This window comes from Carassius auratus, unplaced genomic scaffold, assembly GCF_003368295.1.
Source record: "Carassius auratus strain Wakin unplaced genomic scaffold, ASM336829v1 scaf_tig00004103, whole genome shotgun sequence".
Lineage (NCBI taxonomy): Eukaryota > Metazoa > Chordata > Actinopteri > Cypriniformes > Cyprinidae > Carassius > Carassius auratus.
Window position 1 is genome coordinate 54 of NW_020523577.1, and position 25,717 is coordinate 25,770.

At 38.8% G+C, this 25,717-nt stretch overlaps 1 protein-coding gene across 1 annotated transcript; it reads right to left on the reverse strand.

Moving 5' to 3' along the window:
- Positions 1-236: 236 nt before the first annotated feature.
- Positions 237-21,043, reverse strand: LOC113070436 (laminin subunit beta-4-like; the record flags this gene model as incomplete). Its single annotated transcript, XM_026243718.1, is given in 38 exon segments — positions 237-406; positions 593-728; positions 851-899; positions 902-1,057; positions 2,607-2,751; positions 2,960-3,145; positions 3,226-3,425; positions 3,580-3,643; positions 3,645-3,741; positions 3,976-4,031; positions 4,033-4,331; positions 4,415-4,511; positions 4,630-4,847; positions 6,419-6,506; positions 6,508-6,644; positions 6,801-6,958; positions 7,488-7,719; positions 7,874-8,017; positions 8,119-8,296; positions 8,410-8,530; positions 8,840-8,949; positions 9,047-9,232; positions 9,331-9,618; positions 9,724-9,856; positions 9,939-10,018; positions 10,118-10,230; positions 10,400-10,555; positions 11,300-11,488; positions 11,620-11,740; positions 12,221-12,435; positions 12,833-12,896; positions 12,991-13,179; positions 13,266-13,339; positions 13,434-13,569; positions 15,471-15,628; positions 16,899-16,946; positions 20,383-20,475; positions 20,580-21,043. Coding segments are annotated over 37 exon segments (5,216 nt in total), but the record flags the coding sequence as incomplete, so codon positions are not given.
- Between the last annotated feature and the right edge of the window lie 4,674 nt (positions 21,044-25,717).

Below are 25,717 nucleotides of genomic sequence, written 5' to 3' on the forward strand. Positions count from 1 at the left end.
GCCTCTTCATTAACATTCTGGGTTGTGCTATTCAGTTTTAACTTTTTCAAACTGCTCTTTCAATTCCTCAAGATCCTAACAATGGAGAAAAGCAATCCACTTATGACAGGTTAAATATGCTATATCTAAAGGCAGCTGTACCATCTTCTAGGTTAATATTTGGAAAGCATGTTTGTAAATCCAACATACAATTTATTTAAATGAATATATGTTTTTTTTTTGCTTGTGAGACTTACCTTTTCGGTGTCTTTGGCAATGTCAAGCACTGCATTGGCAGCATCTTTGGCCTCCTCCCCTGAGCTCTGTTCATCTCCGTCTTATTCTCCAAGGCCTTGATTTCATCCAGTAACTTTTTGGCACGAGTTGAATCCAAATTATCCTCAATATTTTTTAGTTTAGGTTCAGTCTGTTAAAAAGTGACGAGATATTGTTATAAAGCAGTTTATTAAGGGAAAAAAGTAGAAATTATCTCAAAATAAGTGCATTGAGAGCAAATCAAGAAATCAAAAAGTAAAGAAAGTTACACAGTACACGTCTGAAATGATGTGAAGGTGAGTAAAAATTCCTTTAAACGTGCGAAATAAACCATTACCTCATTAACTTTCTCCCTGATAATGTCATTGTTTTCTTTAGCCTTATTCAGATCCTTGAATATCTTGTCATTGACCTTTGCTGTATCGTTGAGTGCTTTCTCTATCTCCCCCACATTGATAGCCTTGGTTCTGTTCCTGGTGATGCAACAAGCAAACAGGATTAGTGACACTGGTGTCCACAGGTTTAGCTTTATAATGCAGAATGAAATGGTAAAAACCACAGCTTTGTCACATTGACTTTATTACTGCAGCCTCACAAGATTTCTTGGGCCCTCTCCTTCATGTCTTCAGCAATTCTGGCTTGTTTTCCAAGTGCTCTAGATCATCGTCGAAGTGTGTGATGTTTGCCAGGATCCGCTTGATGTCCTCTATCATGTCCTTGATCTCATCAGGGGATTTGGGCAGCTGAATGGACAACACAGCATTGGCCAGTTTCTCAATGTCCTCTGGTTTCACCAGCTCATCTGTTAAGATACAGTACTTGCTAATTTACAGTTTATCATGTGCATTTTATTTTACTCTAAATGTAAATGTGTTGTAGGTTTGTCCTGAATAAAAATTTATTCTTCAGATTAATCCCTCACATCAAATTAAAGGAACACCTTTTTTTGAAAATAGGCTAATTTTCCAATTCCCTTTTTAACAGTAGAGTTTTACCATTTTCGAATCCATTCAGCTGATCTCGGGTCTGGTGGTAGCACTTTTAGCTTAGTTTGGCATAGATCATTGAGTCTGATTAGAACGTTAGCATCACACTCAAAAATGACCAAATAGTTTTATTTAAAACTTGACTCTTCTGTAGTTACATCATGTACTAAGACCGATGGAAAATCAAAAGTTTGTGATTTTCTATGCCGATATGACTAGGAACTATACTCTCATACCGGCGTAATAATCAAGGAACTTTGCTGCCTTACCATGGGTGCTGCAGGCGCAGTGATATTATACAGCGCCTGGAAATAGTGCACCCATGGTATAGTTTCTAGCCATATCAGCCTAGAGAATCGCAACTTTTTATTTTCAGTCTTACTGTGTGTTCACACCGCAGCCGCCGAGAGCATCAAAAATCGCTCTGATGATCTGACGTAGATCGAATGCTAATCTTGTATTTAAAGTGGCCGCAAAGCAAACAAGCTTGTTGATCTTGTGCAGACTAACCACAATGAGGGTAACGTTATAAATGAACCTCATTAAATATTGGTTGTGGATGAAGTATTAAGATCCTTTACCTAATAATGTATAAAGCACTGTCAAAATACTCTGATTCACGTAAAAGTACTACATTGAAAATATTTTTAAAAGTAAAAAATTTGTTTAAAAGTAAACTGGCACTACTGTACTATTATTTATTATACCATTGGATTATTATTCTTATATCGTTACTGCACATCAGCAACTCACCAGGAACACGAACAATCTCAGACACCTTGGGTCCACGTTTTATTTATATACCCTTTACGCAAACAGGGGACACATCATAGACTATTGCAAACCTGCCACAGTAATAATCAACCTGTCCTATATTTTGCTTGGAAACTAAAAATGAGAGCTGTGTTCTCTGGAATCATCTCAAGTGGTGGACCTCTACGTTCCTATTGGTTGCCGCTGTACCCGTGTCATACTCATAGCTCAAATCTTATCAGTTGGCTAGCTTTTTTAACACATGTGAAAGATGTTTTGTGAAACAAAAGTGTGAATAAGATTTGAGAGCTATGGCTGATGGCAGGATTACAACAAATGACAATTTCAATTTCAATCTGTTCCTCAATTCACATGCTCGAGAACTACTTTTATGGTACATTTATCATTGACACTAGTCACTGTGACTTCTGTTGTATGAAAAAGAGAAGCTTGGAGTTTTGGTTTTGTGCTTCCCAAAATGAAAACACTGCTACCGATTTGCCTGAGGTGAGCAGATGAAATAACTATCCAGTTTCTTTTCCCTGCCTGGATATGATCAAAGACCAGGCAAGCTTTACCAGAAGCTAGCAACTGATTCATTTCATGCATTACCTCTCAGGTAGTTCTTGAGCTTCTCAATGAGGTTCTTGGTGTCAATCTTTTCCTTTTCATATTTGTTCTTAGTCTGATTAATTTTATCCATCAGGTCCTGAGCTTGATCTTTGATGTAATCAGTCATGTTTGAGGTGTCCATGAGCTGTGAATAGAAAACAGAATGAGGCTTAACTTTTACATGTAAAGATAAAATTATACAATTGTTTTTGTGGCTTCTTTTTCAAAAGAAACAACCTAAAGTTCCTCTGGAGACCCTGATATAGACACTTTTAACAACAAGGCAAAGATACACATAAAGTATATGCATTCGAATTATAAAGTAATAAGGTACTGGAATGTTTTTGACGTGCCTGTCTATCAGCTTCCTTGAGTTTACGGCGCAGATCAGTAATGTTCTTCTCTGTCATCTCTGCCAGTTTGGAGGTATTGAGGCTGAGGGGTAAACTCCCTGTACAGGCAGGACCCCCGCAAATCTCACATGAGGCTCCACCACATTTTGCCTTGTCACATTCTGCATCGCCTGGAGCCCCACAGACCTATGGCAGAAAGTTTGTCAATGCCAATACACATATGTTTCTTCTTCAAATTGCAGAATAATGTTTTACTCTTCATTCACCTTCTCGTTGAGGCTGGCAACACTCAGAGCTTTCACTTTCCTCTCCAGCTTATCCATTTCTCCTATGGGACACTTTGCAAGTTCCAATGTAGCATTCTTTCTCGTATTCCTGGAGGCTTCCAGGGCCTTTTTAGCTGCTTGCACTTTTTTCTCACTGTCAGTGAATACTTCATAGAGCTTTTTGATCTTATTTAAAATATCTATAGAAATGACACAAACAGTAGTTGCATAATAGCTCACAATGCCTTTAAAAGCCAAAATGAAGTGTTATAATTTTCACAAATGGCACTCTGATTCTGCCAAACCAACTTTCATGTTGTTAACCACTGACATTGACTCTTTTCATTTACAAACCATTAATAGCTTTTACATCTGTCGCTGGAATCTCTTTTGCCTTCTCCCTGAGATTCTTCAAGAGTATGTTTGAAGTCAAGTCGGATATTGTCGATGTCAGTGTTGAGCAGTATGGTTGGATCAATAATGATTATGTGTGGGTCAATGGTCTCTGTTTCATTCCTGAGGAGTGAGTAGAAAGACATGTAAGATAAAAGTAGGCTTTTTACAAGACTACTGTAATCATTCCCAGTTGCATCATTTTAAAAAAACATTCTCATCATAGAAGATATTTATTAAATAGTCATTTTAATTATACATTTTAATAAATGAATTGATTTGGAATAAAAATGAGCATTGTTTCATTGACCCAGAAAATTTGTAGTATGTCAATTAAATTGTGTTAAACTATATTACCTAATGCGTGCCAAGAGTTCCTCTAGTTTTTCTAGCTCATCCTTGGTGGTCATGTTAGCCCAGACTCTGCAGCTTCTCCAACAGATTCCATAAGTATTGTAGTTCAGATGTAGTCCTATTGTCTTCAGGACATGGCTTTATAGTTTCTATCCTCTCAATATCTAGTCTAACATCTGAGACAGTTTTCTCCAAGAGGTGGTAGCAGGCATGGCAAGGTCCACAGGCAGGAAAGTTTGTGTCATGACCTGGAGCGCATTCGTCACAGAAAAGGCCAATCACTCCTGGCTTACACAAACACTCGCCCGTGTAAGGGTCACAAAATGGATAAATGGTCCCCTCCATGTTACAGTCACAAGCTGAACAAAAGATGAAATAATTTTGTTTGAGTCAGCAGACAATGACTTGGAAGAAAACAAAACTCTTGTGTATATTAGCTTACACATGCACTGTATATATGGGTTTCCAAAGTGATTCGGCCCACACTCATCACATTTTCTGCCTCCATATTCTGGCTGGCACAAACACTGGCCTGTGATCTAGAAGGACATAAAGTGTAGGTGTGAAGCCTAAAAATCCGTTATAGCCATCCATGTGATGAGACAATTCTAAAGTGAATTTATTGTATGAATGATTTAATAAACAGAAAATGTTAACCTTGTCACAGATGTAGTTGAGAGCATGTTCTGGGTCACAATTACATGGCTGACAACCAGACTCCCCATCCAGGTTCCAGTATCCATCCTTACACTCATTACATTGGGTTCCCTTGACACTTGTGCGACATGGGCACTGGCCAGTTTCCTGGTCACAGAAACAGGGGCTTCCAGCTGGACACTTGGTGTCGTCTGTGCCCCTCCAGTCACAAGAACACTCTAAGCAGACAATAAAAACATGACATATGTTGTTTATGAAGCCATAGTTTTATGAAGGCAAATAAAATGTAATAAATAATAATACATAACTGTTTCTAAAACAATTAATAATTTACATGAAGAATTTTTACCAATACCAAAAAAAACGTCTTTATCCTATGTTGTAAATGCATGTTATAGATCTGATTGTGAATAATTCATCCATGTAGTTATTTATTTTTTTGATTTCATCAAAATGTCACACTAGATCTGGTGACATAAGCCAGTCATTTAGTCACCTTAAACCTTACCCCTTCCCAGTCATCTGCAAGCTCGCATTCATTTTTGCAACATCCTAATCTCAAACAAACAAATTAACAACCCAAGTGAGAGCTTGCCCAATTTTTCTTCGATAATCACTAGGATAAACATCACAATACTGAAGAAAATATCTGTTACTACTTCTCTGTTTGATTAGGATTTTATTATTAAAATCTATGTTCTTATATTTTGGGCCACATTAAGTTTTCCCTAAGTTATCTATTTCTTAGTTGCTATAATTATTGGTGAAAATACCCACTCTTTGTTGTATTTTAAACCTCAGGAACTGGGAACAATTTAGTTACAGGAATACCTTTTGCGGGGATGGAATTAACTTCAGAGTAGGGTATTATCAAGTACAAAAGGAACGACCAGTGACGGAAGTGTATGTTGATTGGCTGAACTGCCATATGGCAGCCACCATTTCTAAAAAGCCATGTTCACACACAGTTTACTCCACACAAGTTAACTCCACAAATGTGGAAAAGAGCAACAGATGGGTGAAGCCATCTCCATCCTACAGTTGTTGATATTGTTGAATGTCGTGCTATATGACTTTTTAAGGGAAGTCGTGGCCTAATGGTTAGAGAGTTGGACTCCCAATTGAAAGGTTGTGAGTTCGAGTCCCGAGCCGGCAGAAATTGTAGGTGGGGGGAGTGCATGTACAGTTCTCTCTCCACCTTCAATACCACGACTTAGGTGTCCTTGAGCAAGGCATCGAACCCCCAACTGCTCCCCGGGCGCCGCAGCATAAATGGCTGCCCACTGCTCCGGGTGTGTGTTCACAGTGTGTGTGTGTGTGTTCACTGCTCTGTGTGCACTTCGGATGGGTTAAATGCAGAGCACAAATTCTGAGTATGGTTCACCATACTTGGCTGAATGTCACGTCACTTGCACTTTCAGTGTTGTCAGGTGGCTGATGTCACATTAGAGTTACTACTGGCAGTGTTGAATTCAACCAGGAAAATGGGCCTAGGTGGAAATTTAGTTCTCATGGGACCGCCCTGGTGGCTAGTACCTATATCTACCCGTGTGAAAGCCCTAAAATGTTTATCATTTGCGTTGTCATTGTTTTTTAATTAGAAATAGTAAACAAGAAAAATTTGGTTCTTTTGGGTTGTTATTTCGGCCACATTAACCAATTTTTTTTTTTTTTATTGTTTCACCATGTTTTATCGACTTTGTCAGGTGTCCTTGAGTGCCATGAAAGATGCCTACAAATAAAATGTATAATAATAATAATAGAGCAATGTATCCTTTTAAACCTGTACCTTTGCAGTCTTGAGCGAGTGCATTGCCATAGTATCCACGTTTGCAACTCTGACAGCGCGGCCCCTCTGTGTTATGTAAGCACCGCAAAACATTCGCCAGTTACAGCATCGCATGCTTCACCGTCGCGAGGATCAATGTTATTGTTGCAACAACACTCCTCACATCGGCTGCCTGGAAACCTCAGATCACCATAGTAACCATGAGCGCAGGAGTCACAGTTTAGGCCTACAAAAATAAGATACAATTTATAATCGATGTTAGATGTTTTTTCTTTTAAAGAGTTGTATCTTTACTTCCCTTACTGTGTGTTACATCAAACAGGTAACTGTTAAACTCTTTGATGGTTTTGGAAATGATGTGTATGAAAGAGTGAACAAGGACCTGTATGTCCAGGCAGACATTCACAGTATGGAGCGCCAGAGTATGGATCTTTGTTGCAGGATATGGCAAAGAAGCGCCCACTTCCGTTCAAATCTGGACATAAGCATGGTTCACATGGATGCCCAGAAACAGGGTCACCAACATAACCATCCTTACACCTAGAACAGAAAATGACCATTTTAAAGGGATAATTTACCCAAAAACTTACCTACAGGTCATTCCAAATCTGTAAGACCTTCATTCATCTGGCGAACACAAATTAAGTTATTTCTATTATGACAACTCTTGGAAGATTTTAGCATGGTAATGGATATGACAGTGTTCATTTATTTGGTCTTGGTGAAATAAAAATGCTACGCTTCTGCTGCCAAATTGCTTTTGCTGTTATCACTGTATTTAAGTTTCCTTTATGCACAAAAAAATATTCTCTATGCTTCATGAAATTAAGGTTAAACCACTGCTGTAACATGGACTATTTTAACAATATCCTTACCACCTTTCTGTGCCTTGAACATGTCAGTTGTGTTGCTGTCTAAGATGAACAAAGGTCTTGCGGGTTTGGAACGACATGAGTTATTAACGACAGAATTTAAATTTTTGTGTGAACTATCCTTTTAATTTGTAAGGATTCATTTATTGTAGTGTAACACTGAAAATGACACAATATAATATCAAATGCTCTCTTGCCTTTCACAGTGGGGTCCAGTGGAGTGTTCCCTGCAGTCCAGACAGTCTCCAGTGACCAGGTCACAGATGTCAGCCAACCCGTTGCATTTGCATCTTCTGCACAGGGGAAAACCGTAGTAACCAGGGTAACATTTATCACATCGACGAGCAGTTACTCCTTCTCGACACGAGCATTGACCAGTTTTCTGGTCACAAAGCTCAGCGGTAGAGCCAGACGGATCACAGTCACATGCTAGAGGAGTCAATGACAACAAGAATTTCCCAGATAAAAAAATCTAGTTGTGCCATTTTCTTAAAACACTCTGTTTGTATTCATTTTTCATATGAAAGTTTGTTTAAATAATTTGTTATATCATGTCATCTCTGAATATGAGAATGTGGCTTACGTGAGCAGCCATCTGGCCCAAGCCCATATGTCAGAGGAGTACAGGAATCACAGCAACGACCAATAACATTGGGTTTGCACTGACACTGTCCTCCAAATTTACTGCAAGATGAGGCATACGCTCCAACATGATGACAGTTGCAAGCTGTTGATTTACAAAGATGCATTTAGTTATTACAAGGTAACAATGCATTATGGACTTAAATGCATGTGTATATCTGTGATGTAAATTTAGATGATACTCACACACTGCACCATTGTGAATGAAAGCTGACATACTTCCAATAAGTTTCTCACATTCTTCAGAAAGGGTGTGCTGTCCTGCCTCTGCGCCCAACTCAATACAGCGGTATTGCTGAAACTGAGCTAGATATGACTGCGTGCAGAGGTTTGGGAGTGAGTCCACTTTGGGAATGAGGCCCATCTATGGAAAGTGAATAAGGATAAATACATTTACTCAACAAAAGATAGATCATTTTCAATTTAAGCTTTTCCAATGATCTTGCAAAATCAAGGTCTGATTGCTTGAAATCTTACAGAGTCAATCAGAATGTATGAGATGATCTGAGGGTCGGCACTGGGCTTCTTTCTAAAAGTAATGTCCACATGGTATTTATTACCATCACTAAGGCATATTGGAAGATCCAGTGTGGCTGTCCTGTATGTAAAGAGTTAAAAGTAGTAAGCTGAAGTAGATCTAGTAATAATTTTGCTTGACATGAAAAATGCTTTCAAGAACCTGAGCTCTTAAAGGATAGTTCATACATTGAAAGGTTATGGAGTCCAAAACAACATTTGACCCCACTGACTTTCAATGTATGGACAAACTGTCACACGTTCTGAACAGAATGGGCATAACTAAACAATCCCAGAATCTTCCTTTTTGGGTGAACAATCCACTTTGCTAAATTAGCACGCAACGAAAACATGTTAAATATATTCAAAATACAATATACAAAAATCTAACCTTCCAGAGGCTGGAAGTGTAAACATTTTATCAGATGGGTCGTTGAGACAACTTCTATCCCCTGATCCAAAAGATACAACGTTCACAATAGCTGTCCAATCGTCAGTGGACTGCAAAGATAACATTTTGAGTACATAAATGTGAAATGGACCAAAACATTTCAAACAAACTCTCACATTCAAATATTTAATGAAAAGACTAGCTGACCTCTGGTTCATAGCGGACAACTACATAGTAGTCAAGAGTAGCTGGTATATTTCTGACATTAAATCTTAGTCCAACCCCATCCTGAACTCGAACAAAACCTGGTCCAGTCCAAGTGATGGGCCGATCTGGGGTGCGCTGTCGCAGGATGATCTGAAGAGGTGAGCCTGGTTCAAAGGGGATTGTCCTCTGCACAGGAATGACGAAGTAAAGAGACAATCACATTCAATTTTGGGACAATATACAGTAACCTGGACACGTTATTTATCTGACAGTTCAAACGTTACCTGGCCTTGTCTTCGAGTTCGCTGCTTCTCACGCTTGAACACCACAACCCTGCCATTACTGATCTTGAAGTCATAACCTCTTTGTCTGTAGTATTGCTCACAGATGGGTAGTGTGAAATAGGGGTATGGGGTCGGAGACGGCTTCGCAGTTGGGGGATCAGTTGCTTTATAAGGTCTTGGGAAGGGTTTTGGGGTAGAGGAGCAGAGAGGAAGCTTGGTTGGTCGGACAGTTATCTTTTCCGGGGGATAGACCAATGTAGGGGCTTGTATAAATGGAGAAATTGACAACTGTAGAAGTGGAAATGGAAATGACCCTAAGTCATGAGGGTTTCTTCATTCTTATGAATGATTAAGAATATAATTTAGTACAAAAATTACATCACAGTCTCTCACCAGAGGTGCTGCATGTTCAGCCTCATAGATATAGAAATCAAGAGGGGCCAGGAAATATCCAGGGGCCGGCTCACTACATTTGGGGCCTACCATGTTAGGCCTGCATTCACACTGGCCATCCACTGGGGAACATCTGTGTGAATATGCACATACAGACTTGTAAACAATCAATCTGTAAACAAATAATTGTAAACAATTAATCTGTAGCATCATACTCGGTTCTCAATGCCCCTCCAATGTCACAGTCACAGGGTAAGCAGCCATAGACTGTGTTTCCCAGACCCCAGTAACCTGGCTGGAAAATTGAACAGCAAAAGCAGAATATTAACATTTCAAAGCATTAATGACTATTTAAGTTTATATCCTTGTGGTCTAATGGAGAGGTTCAGCTCACCAGACACTGGTCGCACTGTGGGCCGAAAGCAAATGGCTCGCAGATGCATGTTCCAGTAGTTTGATCACAAGGGTTGCCAGTACGTATAGTTCCCATGAAATTACACCTACACACTAGACATGTATTGAATGAATAAAGATCAGATAAAAAGTTTTAAGCAGATGCTCACCTTCTGCAAGTAGGTAAATGCAAAAAGCCTTAGCTATACAAACTCATTTTAAGACATTATTTAGTAAGAAATGTGCCAGCTGGCTCCCAACCTGTGGGTGAAAGAACACTTACACTGACAGCCACTAGGGTCGTCCCTGCTGAACCCATAGAACCCAGACTTGCAGCGGTCACAGCGCTCTCCTTCAACATTCTGTTTACACACACACTGGCCAGTCACTGGATCACACAGACCACCGTCCATTGAGCCATCAGGATTACATTCACAAGCTGGATACGAAACATCAGAAAGATCAGGCTTTTCCTAATGGAGTATGCTGTACAACTTCTTGTCCTGGCCCTAGTCATTTCTAGTCTGGACTACTGAAATGCCCTTTCTGGCTGTACTTCATCATGCAATCAAGCCTCTACAAATGATTAAGAATGCAGCAGATTTATTGGACTTCAATGGACCCAAAAGAGTCCACCTCACACCTCTTTTTATCTCTCTGCACTGCCTACCAGTTGCTGCTCACATCAATTTCATGATTTAATGCTTGCTACAGATCAGCAATGGGATCCACACCCTCTTACTTCCACTTGCTCTTACAAGTCTACATCCCTTCCAGAAGGTTAAAGTCAGTAAGTTAGCGAAGCCTTGTGGTACCAACACAGAGAGGCACAAAATCACTTTCTGGTGGAATGATCTTCCCACCCTCATCCGGAATGCTAAATCCATGACAATATTCACAAGACTTTAAATGAAATGAAAAGTCATCTATTGTGGGAAGACTTAAATGCATCTTGGAAAGTAACTTCGTTTGTTTTTTGCCTCTTTTTGATGAATCGCTTCTTGGATTGCTCATTTGTAAGTCACTTTGGATAAAAGCATCTGCTAAATGAATAATTGTAAACATCTAAGTAGCCTTTCCACTAGAATGTGATGATTATTTTTAGAGGACAACAATGAAAAACATACAATAAAATAATTTATTTTTGCATCTAAAAGATTTTATTGTTCACCAGGTCACTCACGTATACAGGCATTGGGGTCGTGCATAGAGCGTTGAGGGTCCTGGTAGTAATACGGCCCACACAGATCACACTGGGGTCCAGCACGGTTGTTCCTGCAGTCATCACACACACCACCACTAACCCCACCAGTGGCCAGATAGCGTGTTAAGTCAAAGTGACACTTCTCTGAATGACCATGGCAGTAACACCCTGAAACATTGAAGGTAAAGTTACACATGGCTTTTCATTGTTACTCCCAGGGTTTTAATGAGTTCCTCCAGCTTTAAATTGTCTTTTGTGTTTTAAACTATCAATAGTCAAAGTGGCTGAGTGCCACTTACTTCTGCAAACATCCGAGTCTGTTTTTCCACCTGGCCTCCAGGGGGCGTCATGGTAGAAGTCTTGACAGCGCTCACAGTTGAACCCTGCAGTGTTGTGTTGGCAAACACATTTAGCATGTACCTTGAGCAAAGACAGAAAAAAGCAAATATCAAAAGATTGTAAAACAAAGCATATGTAATTTATTTAAACTAAGATAGTAATTTAAGAATAAAAACAGGTACCTATAAAAGCAGAACAAAGGCTTTCTACTACACTAAAGCATGACAGGTAGTAATTTTTGTTAACTGCCCTATAAAGAATAAATACATTTTCAGAAATGGTGTCAAGAGACAAGAATGTGACTATACTTCAAAGTCCCTCCTCAAAAAATTGAACGGTTTCAAACGTACTTGAGACTTTTCTTGACTTTAATAAACTGAGCACATTATGAGACATTAAAATCTCTTCTGAAAAACTAAAGAAGATACTTAGGAGACTATCTGAGCTCAGGAGAAATTTAATGTCTCCGTTAATCTCCAATTAATCTCAATGCTGTCTAAACAGTTCAGATATTAAGGAGGTCTCAAATGTGCTTTTCCTTTTTAGCAGGAGTATGCTCACCATGCCAGGCTCATTAAAGGTATCTCCACGTGCGCCATCCACGGGAATGCACTGACTGGCGTGGCCATTGCAGAAGCAGCTCCCCCGAACCACCATCTCATAGAGGGCATAATAGTACTTATCCTGTGGGTTCCTCTTCCGTCGCATCAGGAACGTGTCGCCCAGGGTGATCAAGCGGGTAAAGTTTACTCGCAGGTTTGTCAGGGTGATCAGATCTAGGGACCATAAGAAGTATTGCTTATGAGGTTTAAGACTTTAATGATACCATATATGGTTATCGATATTAGATATTTTAAAATATCAGTATTGGCTGTAACATGAATATCTATTGTCTTATTGATATCGGCCAAAATGTAACTATCAGTGCATTAGTTATGATTTGGGTCCTGAAAAAGAAAAGCAGGTGCGAACCAGTGGAACAAACTGCGTTATGACAGGTTTGAATAGTGTATATTTTCTTTACAGTAATTTCTTCAAAGTGCCTAGCTCACAATGAGCTCATCATTAAGCCTTTTGCTTGTTGGACATGCCTTTAGGCATCATCCTGCCTTGACATTTTTATTACTGTCATATTTCTAAAAGAAACAAAACATCTTCACACAAAACATGAACCTTGTATAGTAGGGTCGTAAGGATCATGGATGTCAAAACTGGGATCCAAGGCTTTCAACACCACCTGGATGGAAAGCAAAGTTAGACTGAACCTGAAATGTATGTTAACAAGTAAACTGAACAGATTGGATTAATTCAGGATTGCTCGGTGAATATACCTCTCCATCGGTGGACGGCTCTGCCCCAGAGTAGCGAGTATCACAGATAAGGTCATCAATACTGTCTGCTGGCCCCTCAGAGACACCGGGGAAAGAGTTAGCACAGTCCTCCGCAAAGTAACGGAAAACCTTCCAGGTTCTCCCGAAGTCTTTCGACCTCTCAACCAACATGGCAGCAGGCCGAAAACTCTGTTTGAGAGCATTTGTTATAAAAAAAAATAAAAATCTATAAAATCAAGTTTTTAAATAAGATACATGGAAAGCATTGAACGTACCTTGAACGTCAATATCAGATGACTAAACTGAAACATTGATTCCAGATCCAACTGAATGCTGACCTCATGGACACCTGGGATTTTTAAATGAAGCAAAGTTGAGTCTAAATACCAGCAAGATTGTACTTAAATTAAGTTCATGCAAAGAAGAAAGTTTAAGGAACGCACCGTTCTCGGACTGCCACCAGCTCATCTTGCGTTCAGGTTGGAACGTGGTGATGATGTTTTCTATGCGGTGGCTTTTGGGATTGTGGTGGAGACTGTAGGGGCTCCTGGAGTCACAGATGAAGCACTTGTGCTCATTCTGAGTTTGTAGATAAAGGACAACAAAGTCTTTTAATCTGCAATAATATTAGTGTGATGAACAGAATGAAATTTGTTTTTCTGCTCCACTAACATTAATGGCTGGTCAACCAAATCAGTCAGATTCATGGAAGATTTCTCATCGTGTTGCTGGTTAGGCTCTGTCTGTGCTGTGCGCGTTCATATATTTTGGTGGAGGCGTGGCTTTGGAGAGTGATTTGCAGGAAGGGTGGGATCTTATGCTTTCAAAGTTGGCTTACTATTGCTAACCTCTCTTCGAAATCACCTACACTACCTTTAGCTATGTACCACCTTGCAGTGCATCGTTTGAGAAATTAACTAGCTGTTCTTGGCTGTTTCCAGTAACATTCTTGCATATCTGTATTTCGATCCATTTTGGTTCAACAATATAGAGTAACAGGTTGTTAATGATGTCAAGTAGGTGTTGGAGTAATAACTTTAGCTAATAAGCATTTTGAGATCAAATGAATGCCAGATTATAACTATAAATAACAAGCAGGACTACTTTGATAGGTTTGTTCTCTGTTGTTTTGCTTTATTTCCAGGCTTTGGTTCCCCAGGTACCAGGGTGGTTTCATTTTCTTGGCAAACTAAAGTAGTTCAAATTTTTTGTTGGAACTATAGTTTTGTGAAATGCAGAATTTTGGTAATTATGGAACTTGCAACCATAGTTGCTTAACAAAGCTTTAGGAAAATTAACCGGGATCAGGATCAAAAACTGAAGATTCAGAAAACTGATGTGTTGAAAGATTGTAAGTAGAGTAAGGATGGATGGCAAGATTTAATCGAATATGGACTCATGTTTCAGCCTGTTCTTCACACAAAAACAGTGAATGTTTTCAGAATACTTGGAATATAGTGCTTATGGACTACTTATTTTGGAGCTTGACAGCCACATGCGTCATTCACTTTTATTATGCTGAAAAGACCCACCAAGATGTTCTTCCAAAAAAAATCACCTTTTGTGTTCCATGGAAGAATAAACTTCAATGGGTTTAGAACAACATGAGAAAATGAACAAATAAAGACGAGATTTTCTGAATGAATTATTCCTTTTAAAACTTCATACAGTAGGGAGTCTGTCGCAGAAGCTCCTGCAGTAATGTATTATTCTATGTAATTGGTGTCTCCTGGCAAAAATTCACAAGAATTTCCTGAATATAGTAGGGACAATGAGGGGGGATATGCAGGGGTCTTTGTTGCAGGCGTGTATGAACAAGAGCTGTCCATCATGTCAATAATCTCATTTTAACACCAACCTGAAATGCATTCAGTGTTTTTACAGCTTCCTTTTATTTATACCACTTGTTATTGGAAACACCATTGCGCTGGGCTCTTCAGGCCAAAAAAAAGTAGTGTAAATATACAAAATGATTGCTGAACGACACACCCACATACCAGCTTTATCACCTGTATAGACAGGGCCGGGGTATGAGGTGGGAGGAAAGGGGAATATGGAAGCAGCCATAAATTAGTCTTGTGGCAGAGAAGAGGTAATGACCTATACGACAGCTCAGGGAGGCACATCACAACTTGTCTTTAGTAGGTATTACCCAAAGGGTCAGCTAGAGTGCTGTCAATCCACCCTGAAAAAGGGGGGAAACCTTGCCGTGTTTTTTTAATCTCAGTGTGGTTGCTGAAAAGACACCACTTTAGGATGGAACTGTATTCTCGGAGACCTGAGGGAAAGGTATATGCTTGAGGGTTCAAGGACTTGGGGAATTTACAACCCTGAATTTCAAAGTGAAGTGAAGGGTTTTCCCTGCAAACCTAACAAGCAATGCTCTACTATTTCTGGTTTAATACTCTGAAGACATACATCTTTTAAACCACATCACTGACATTGAGACCTCTTGAAGTGTTGCACTTTTTACAACTGACCTCTAGGTATCCCAGGATGCAATATTTTTGTGCTCTGTAGAGTCCACAGGTTGAAGAAGCCTTGAGCTGGGCGGCGCGGCCCACCATGAGGTCACCGAGGTTAGGATAACATGAATTCCCCACACATTCGTCCTGGAGGCGGACTGGAGCAGCTATCACTGAAAATCACAATAGTTCAGTTATAACTGGTTTTACATTAGCTAAATTTCAAGTAATAAAGTTAGCTGCGTAATGATGACTCAACCTGTACTAGAAATTGTTCTCCAATCAAATGCTTTCTAGACAGAGAATGCCCCTCCCTTCAGTTAACCTGCTATTGGCTAGCAACAGAAAGCAGCAAATCATGAAACTAAAGCCTGTTGGCTGTTTAGTAAAAGTAAGAGCTTTGCAATATGCCACATTCAAACGTCCTGTCTTGTACATTCAACATACTTTGTAAATGCCAAAAAATATATGACAATATGTTTTCAGTGGACTTTCAAAAATGGTTTTTCTTGAGACAACATGACAATTTATAGTTGCATTTTTTAAAACAATTTTCAGTAATTGAGATCTGGCAGCAACAGCACATTTTCTCACTTAGACGAACAACTCGTGGACAGATTTTTTTTTTTTTTTTTTTGTGCATTAAATCTCGCATGCCAACAAATCAATGCACAAAAATAACGATTCTTAGGAATAGAGTTCAGAATTTGTTTTATGATAAACCTCAAATAACAAGGGGATTTATAATAATTTTAATATCTGGCCAATCCCCAAACGTATTCTCTCAAATGGCCTGAATATGCAGATCATTCACAGCATAAATGGAATGACTTTTTGAGTTAGAATAGTTAGCAAGAGGGTGATTAGACACAATTAGGCTAGATGTTTTTCCTCTTAGTAAAATGTCCCAGAAAACCTCCCATGTATCTACTTGTTAGCAACCACTTTTTAAAGACAAGAAAAAGCTTGAAAATAAAATGATTTCAACCATTTAACCAAAAACCAATAAATAAAAAAATGTAATCATTTCTGGGTTTTGACCTACAAAGTAAGTAATTCCTACACTCTATAATTACAAAAAAATAATAAAAAGAGATAATAATAGAAATGTGGCTGCAATTTGCAGCTTAAAAGTAACTATCACCTGGTTTACTGCACTCATTTTCAAGAATAAAAAGTAATAAAAAAAAATAAAAAAATCAAAACAAGTATGGGCCAGAACAATTGCTAAAGGACATGATTTGTTGAAACTGGCTTTGTGATGAAAATTAAAGAGAAATATACAATGAAAGACAACTTGTGCATGTTAGAGGATTCAAGTGTCAACAAGTGGGGAAAAATTCAATCCAAGGGTGGCAAGTGATCACATGTTTCCCATGATTGGGCTCATAGGGTAATTTGACTGTCAGCTTGCAGCAATGTCAAAGACTGGTGCAGACTTACAGAGGAGCAGGAACGCCGATGTCTTTATCTGGATCAGCATTGCTGGACCTATAGGACAAACGGGTGTGTGAGGAGAGAGAAAGGAGGAATTCATTCATTAATGGAGGAGGAATGTGATACAATATCAATGTGAGAAATATTTCTCAATACATGCAGCTCTTGCCATAAGGTTTACTACCGGTTTAATTAAAGCAAATTCTAAAAACATTTTTTCTCATTGAGTCATCTGCAATCAGCATTTCAAGTACAAGCGATCAAGCAATAATTAGGATTTTAGAAGCGACTGAGGGCATTTATCAACACTACCTGCACTGTTAATCAGAATTGATCTGAATTAGGGTTTATCATTTAGCAGGATATGAAACGTTTTTAGACATAGAGCTTAACTTCAGTAGTGTACGATGAGCCTGTAATTTGATCAGTGTCCGTATGTCTATGACACAAAGACGAAGAGTCTTTTTTTACAGAGCATAGATCATTCACCACAATGCACCAGTCCAGTTTCATTCAAGAAAAGCCACAATGTATATACGTGACAACAGCCCTGGGAGTACAGGTGGGCTTCTGTTTAAGTCTCACTTGTGATGAAACTGGGAATTTAAAACATGCAAGAACAAGACAGTCATTATAGTATTAGATTTGCTTTTAAGCAATGCAACACAGCAGAACAGAACTGGAATTGGCAAAATGTAAATGTCATGCAACTAAGGCCTGCCATCATAGCTGTTGGGCCTTCAGTAATACCAACCCAACTGATAGTATTACTTGATCGAGCTGGATTTAGTTGGTTTGATGTTTTAGAAACATATGTTATTTCATTTGTAATATAGTAATTTTATTTTTTTTAAATGACAAATTGTAAAATTCTACTCTCACTTCTCTCTCAACAAAATTTTCTCAAAACCAACTAAATGGCTAAAACGTAATTTCATATTACTTATTTTATCTGGATAGGACAGTTTATCTTTTATATATGATAGTAATAGTAATATTTTATAGACATTTTGCAACATTTTTGTTGATCTTTATGAAGTGTGTGTGTGTGTGTGTATATATATATATATATATATATATATATATATATATATATATATTTATATATATATATATTGTAATTTTACAATTTGGGATTTTTAACAGAAAAAAAATAATTAAAATATTAGTGTGGCGAGTGGGGCGAGGCCGAGAGGCGTGGGAACGAGGAGTGAGGCCAGGTGTAGTGATTGAAGATGAGCTACACCTGCGCCCCACCGCCGGTCTTGAGTCCCACGTAGGAGATGGAAGGATATAAAACTGGAGTGACGACCGTGAAGGACGAGAGAGGACCAGGCCTGGGACATTACTTTATGTTTTGGCTTTTATTTGTGCGCACCAGTCGTCCGTGAGGGGCTGGTGCGCCGTTTTGTATTTACTTTCGAATATTAAAATGATTTTGATTGTGCGCCGGTTCCCGCCTCCTTCTTCCCGATGAATATGGAGATTTGTTGATTACAGTGGTGCCGAAGCCCGGGAGAAGGAGGGACGCGCTGCTGAAGATCCCTCGCCACTGTGGTGAATCCGCGGTGCCCTCGAGCTGGCGAGGTATGTGCCGCCAGGGACGCTCGAGGCGGTGGGCTGGAGCGAGTTGCCGGGGACGGGCGAGCTCGCTGCTGGCCGCCCACGATATGGAGGGGCGGCTGCCGTCCGTGAGGGAGCGGAGGAGTCGGCGCCGTTCGCCAGGGGGCCGGAGCCTGCCGCCTCCGTGACGGAATCCGGAGGGGCAGGAAACGGGGGACTCCTGCCGGCTGCCCAAAACCGGAGGAGCCGTCGCCGTCCATCGGGCGGCGGAGGAGTGTCGCGCCGTCCGCCGAGGGCCGTCCAGTGCCACCGCCGGGCACCGCGGAGGAGATCACCCAGCTGGTGGAGGGCCGAGCAGCAGTGCGTCTGGGAACCGGATTTTTTTTTTTTCCTCTCTCCCCTCTCTCGTCCTTGTCGCTCCTCCTTCCATCTCCTTTTCTCTCGCCTCGTCTGTCTTACCCCCAGGTTCCTGCAGGTCCCCGAGGTCGTGCACATGCGCATGCCTCAAATAAGGACTTACAACAGCTACAAGTGTATGCACTATTATACATTATCGACACGAGTGCCTCAAAAAAGGACTTATAATGACTTACAAAGCTACATAACAGCTACAATATGCACTATTATACTTTATCGACACAAATTGATAGGTCAGAAAGACAGCCTTGAATGATGTTGCGGTCTCCTCCATTAATTTAGACCTCAATTACTTTATTTGGCAGAATCGCCTTTTGCTCAGTTAATGCCACTTCAATGGCCATCTTGTGTGCAATGCTGTCCCTGTATTTATATATAATTTTTCGCGACTGGTTCTGAGCATTAATCATTAATCCACTCCTCAGACAAGTGCGTGCCAGGTACCTTTTCAGACAGAAGAAGGTTTTTTGCGTCCTTACAATTGTAACGAGTGGAAAAAAAATGTGGCCCCTTTAAGAGCTGCGCGCTCCCTGTAAAACGGCATGCACTCTGTATGATAATGTATACAAGCGCGATTCGAATCGCCCATGTATGCGGGTAATCTCTGTTTGGAAATCATTTTGTTTCTAATCTTGTCTGTTTTGTTTTGGTTACGCTGTGGACGGTGGAACATGGGACAGACAATTGCCCGAGTTCGATTGGAGAAATAAAACGCGAGTCGTTGTTAAATGTCAATCGCCTCCGTGAGTTTTGTCTGGCCTAATAAATTTGTGAGCTACACATATTTTTTCCCCCTCCTGACACAACGCGTTACAAAGTGATGCACCCCAAGCTTCCATCCTTAACATACAGCCATGTATATTGGCTCTTCCAGTCTCCACTGCTGGCTGTTCCAGTTTAACGCGAGAGAGGACTCGAAGCAAGAAAGCAAGAGGGGTTAGGATCCCAGAAATTACTTTTCTTCAGCTTCATGCGTTTTCACGGTGGGCTTGGCTTGAGGTTTACCAGTGCTTGCAGCAGGTGAATCAGTCGTGCGTCATCACTACACAATTTCTTAATAAAACCAAAATTAATTGAACTACCTTGTTTTCTTTTTGCCCTAGCTATGATGCTATAACTGCATAATGGAAGGACTTTGCGCACGATAAATGGCCTCCAACGTTTATTTTGTTTCTACGAACCTATGACATACTAACATGTGGAATTTGCAGCGCAGCGCCCCCACACCTTCTGTAATCTTAATTGAAGTTAATTATGTTTTAATCGCCGTCATGCATGAATGAATAATATTTTGCCATCATAATCACATTACAAAACTGAAATTGCACTTAAAAATATTCACATTGTCAGTATTTTTTGAGACCCCCCAAAATTTCAGATTTCTCGTTTTCAGGGGAGCCCATGTCTTATTAAGGGGAGCCGAGCTCCCCCTAGCTCCCCCGTAGTTCGCACTATGACTCTAACCAATAAATCATTACATCAGCTGCAACAAAATATTTTCCACACATACCTTTGCAGATGAAGACGAATAGCATGTGGTAGGACTAGACTTGACTGAACAGCTTCGGCTTCTACCAAAAATGATTCATCATAGTCCAATACTCTAAAGAGAACAATAGAGAATCGACTTACAATTTGCATGTCAATGTATAGCTCTTAATACCGCAGCACATCTGGTTACACAGAAACAACTTAACACTTACACACCATCACTTCCAGAGTTTGCAGGTGATTAGACGGCGTCTTCTGCTGATGATCTCAGTGTGTTGTGGTCCCGGGCTTGTGAGCGCGTACCTGTAGCTGCCAGCAATGGACTGTGCTGTAATAACTCTGAAAGCTGAAGCTTGTAAAGACACACCTGAGCTCCCGAGTGTGGGACAGAAGGAAGAAAAGCCCCAAGGCTGTGTGAGGGGAAAAGGATTAGGTTGCATTGAGAGCTGATTTATGCTTGTCATGAATGATGGCTGGATTCATTACGGGACACGCTCTCGTCACCACGGTCAGTCACACATCAGAGTATAGAAATGTGTTTGACACGAGTTTACGCGCTGGGATTAAATGCTTCATACTACAGCTACAGAAGGTGTGTCTACTAAGAATGCATTTCTTTAGAAGAATGAAATGAATGTTTGGGGATATGCAGAGTGTGATACAGGCTAGTGAGAGCTTTATGAAGGAATTAATATTGTAGGACATCTCCCAAGAATCATTAGAAAAAGTGCATTGAGAACAAGTTCTGCAACAAAATTCTGCACTTAAAATGCTCAGGGGAGTCATTGCGCCTACTTTTTTAGTTTTTGTACTAAAAGCACCAAATAATAAAAATGAACTATTTTAGGACTGTTTTGGGCGCCCACTTGATATCTGCTATTAAAATCTGGGTCCTGAAGCAAAAATCTATGTCAGACCTAATGTTTAGTTGTTGTAATAAAAGCACTAGATATAAAAAAATCATGTAAGATTTGTTTCATCAGACACTGGTCAATTTAAGGCTGTTTTGTTTCTGCATAAAAAAAATACTAAAATGTTACTAGAATAGTTCACCCGAAATGTATGATTTTTTGAAAATGTACTACTACTCAACCTCAGGTTACATGAGATGACATTACATGTATTTGTTTCTCCATCAGATTTGGAGAAATGTATCATTGCATCACGTGATCACCAGTGGATCTTCTGCAGTGAATGGGTGCCGTCGGAATCAGAGTCGGATCCTCTGCAGTGAATGGGTGCCGTCGGAATCAAGAGTCGGATCCTCTGCAGTGAATGGGTGCCGTCGGAATCAAGAGTCGGATCCTCTGCAGTGAATGGGTGCCGTCGGAATCAGAGTCGGATCCTCTGCAGTGAATGGGTGCCGTCAGAATCAGAGTCGGATCCTCTGCAGTGAATGGGTGCCGTTGGAATCAAGAGTCAGATCCTCTGCAGTGAATGGGTGCCGTCAGAATCAGAGTCGGATCCTCTGCAGTGAATGGGTGCCGTCAGAATCAGAGTCGGATCCTCTGCATTGAATGGGTGCCGTCGGAATCAGAGTCGGATCCTCTGCAGTGAATGGGTGCCGTCAGAATCAGAGTCGAATCTTCTGCAGTGAATGGGTGCCGTCAGAATCAGAGTCGGATCCTCTGCAGTGAATGGGTGCCGTCAGAATCAGAGTCAAATCCTCTGCAGTGAATGGGTGCCGTCAGAATCAGAGTCGGATCCTCTGCAGTGAATGGGTGCCGTCAGAATCAGAGTCGGATCCTCTGCAGTGAATGGGTGCCGTCAGAATCAGAGTCCAAACAGCTGATAAAGACATCCACATGTAATCCACAGCACTCCAGTCCATCAGTTAATGTCTTGCCAAAGCAAAAAAAAAAAAAAAAGTGTGTTTGTAAAATAAAGAAAAATACAAAAGTTATGTAGTAGATGGACTTTTTCACTGAAGGAAGTGTGAATCATATTTTGGCAAGAAATGACAATTTGAAGCTAAAACCAAACGCCTTGATGGAGTTTGTTGCATCTTTTCGATTCACAAAGATGTTAACTGGTGGACTGGAGTGGATTTCTTATGGATTATGGTGATGTTTTCATCAAATGTTTGGACTCTCATTCTGACGGCACCCATTCACAGCAGAGGATCCACTGGTGAGCAAGTCATGCATAAAACCTCTCTAAATCTATTCCGATGAACTTACCTACATCTTGGATGGACTGAGGTTGAGTAAATACTCTCATTTTTGGCAACATTTGATGCTTTCATGCCTTGAAAGTGAAACCTAATATATTACCTTTGAACAAATAAGCCCCTCTCTGTTTTGTTGTGATTTTAAAGACACCTGTATAGAAAGAGAAGCATTTTCTCTTAGTTTTAACGAGGGTTTAAAGGTCTAACGGTCAGCCCAGGGCAAGAGAAAATGACTTGCAGGTGTTTTTTTCCAAACTTTACATTTCCAGTCATATTATTAGCAAACACAAACTCATATGAAAAGCACTTCATGCAAATGTTTTTGATGCAATTCGGTCGTTGGCCTTAATCCCATGCAAGCATACATCAATTTATACATCTCTATTAAAATCCATACGCCCTTCTTTAAGGCACATTTTGGACAGGGGTCCTTCAAATATCACTTTATTGCTACAAATGTTTGCCCGAATGAAATTAACGCCAGTGGCTGTGGCACAGATACTGATAAACACGGCGCATCTGGCCTACAAATCACAGAAATACACTTTTCAACTTCTCAAAGGCAGGTTTTATGATCTCAGTGTCAACAGCTGTGGTTAGAAACCGCATACCGACCAAGCCAACACTTGGTTGTCATTCCCTCGAGGCTGTTTTTGGCATCTGTAGACATTTACAGATCCAGACAACATGCAAATGTATCAGTCAAAATCCTTGCAGCAAATCTTCACCGAGCCTGACATGTCTGGAATGTGAGTCGAGGTATGGTCCAGTTTATCATTGCCATTCATTTAAGGTAATGTTGTGGAAATGCAAATCATCACACATGATTAATAAGATGACTTTAAACCGCTGCTTTGTTGTTGTGTGCTGTCTTGCAGTTAGTCAGTTATTTGCCGATGCTGTTTGGAGTTAGTTAAAAGGTTTTAAACATTTTATGCAACGTGATTCTCTCATCTTTTTTAATGCAGAAGCACTTCTGATTAGCAGCTCACTATCATAGTGATTCAAAACCAGAGTATGAAGACGAGTCTCATCTTGTGTTGAAGAAAAACACAGTCTCTGACTCAAATATCTGATCACTGTTTTGATTATGAATATGAAAATGAAAAAGTCAATATTGTAAACAGATATATATTGTTCTTAGTTAACAGTCTTCTGTGTTCATCAATGTTCATCATAGCAAGTATTAAAATGTACATTAAATTTAAAACTGTTTTGTTTGATATAATAGACATATAACTCCTCTGTAAAATGAATCTGAGATTATTTATTTCTTACATATCCTGCTTGCTTTATCATATAAAAATACTATATAATATTTATCATATTATTAAAATTGACTACATTTTAAAATGCTGCATTTGGTATAAAACAAAACTAAATTAATAAATGAAATGAAAAAATATATATATTCATTTATTATTTTTTTTCTCTGTCTGCTTTATATGATTGTAATAATACAAAATAATTATTAAGTGAAATTATTCAAAACCTATTTATTTATTACATATTTTATATTATTATTATTATTTATATAATGAAATATGTATTATAATATTTATCATACTATTAAAATGTATTAAATTAAACATTTTAAGGTTATATTTGATACAATATAAAATATTTATTTTGTATATTTAAAATCACAATAAAAATATAACTTCTTACTAAAATGAATAAAAAATATTTATATGATTATATATAAATAATATATATATATATATATATATATATATATATATATATATATATATATATATATATATATATATATATATATATTATCATATTACTAATCAAAATGTATTACATTTTAAAATGTTTAATATAATACAAAAGATAACTTCCTAATAAAATTAAAAAAAAGACATTTCTGTCTGCTTTATATGATTAAAAATATTATATTTATAATATAATTCAAATGTATTACATTTAAAATAGAAATTTTATATTTGATATTAAACAAAATTATACATTTCGAGGCTAGCTGTCAGACTTTTCACTTAAGTGCATTTCTCTGGGCATATTTATTTTTTAAATCCAATTCTACTGAATTAAATTTAAACAGTGAACCACAAGTGCAGAAATGTAAAATGCTAATATACAAATATTGTAATTCTGTATAAACATATAACATTTAAAATAAGTCACAATAAAATCACAGCTATGTGGCCCCAAACTAATGTTTATGACAAAGAGGCTAGTCCTAGGAACACAGTTGTTGTTGTTGTTGTTTTCCATTCAGTTATTATGTGAATGTTTTCCTTCATAGAAAGTTCAAATATTTAGTGTAAGAGCACACTACAAAAGCACAGCTGTGATTATGAGATGTGTCACTTCTGACATCAGCCTCATTCAGCGCATTGACGAATGAGACCCATGTTATCATCAACATCAGACTCGTGCTCTGCTTGTGTGAGACGCATTACACAGTCTTTCACCCCCGTCACGCCGGGACTTTGTGACAGCTTTTTGGTATCAAAAGAAGTAAACACACAACTTATCAATTGAAGATAGACAAAAATAAATAAAAACACAAACATTTCATTGATTGCCCTGATATTTTGATCAAGGAGCCAGCACACAGCACACTTTCTGGCTGGAAAAGACCATTGGCATTCGTGCACAAGTGAGATTCAGGGCCAGTGAACCACTAAATTACTCACCGTGTCTTTAATTACTGGAATGCTCATAATTAAGCTCAGGAGTTAAAAAACAAATTAAGAGACAACTAACAGAAACTGAAGGGTAGGCCTGTTATTGACATTTATTATTGCACTTCTATCACTGCTTTCAATTTTATACATCAGTTCAAATAAGATGATCTTCAATAAGTTGCGTAAATGTGAAAAACATAATGTTTTTGATTAATAAATTGTACTTTCATTGAATTAACATGACCTTGAGTCCAATATAAGTATGTAAAAAAAATTATTATATTTTAGTTCAGTCAAACAATTAATCGCATTCAAAATAAAACATTTTGTTTACATAAGTGTGTGTACTGTGTATATTTATTATGTATATATAAATACACACACACAAATATTTAGAAAATATTTACATGTATCTACATGAATATATTTATATAATTTATAATATATATATATATATATATATATATATATATATATATATATATATATATATATATATAATTTTCTTAAATATCTACATGCATGTG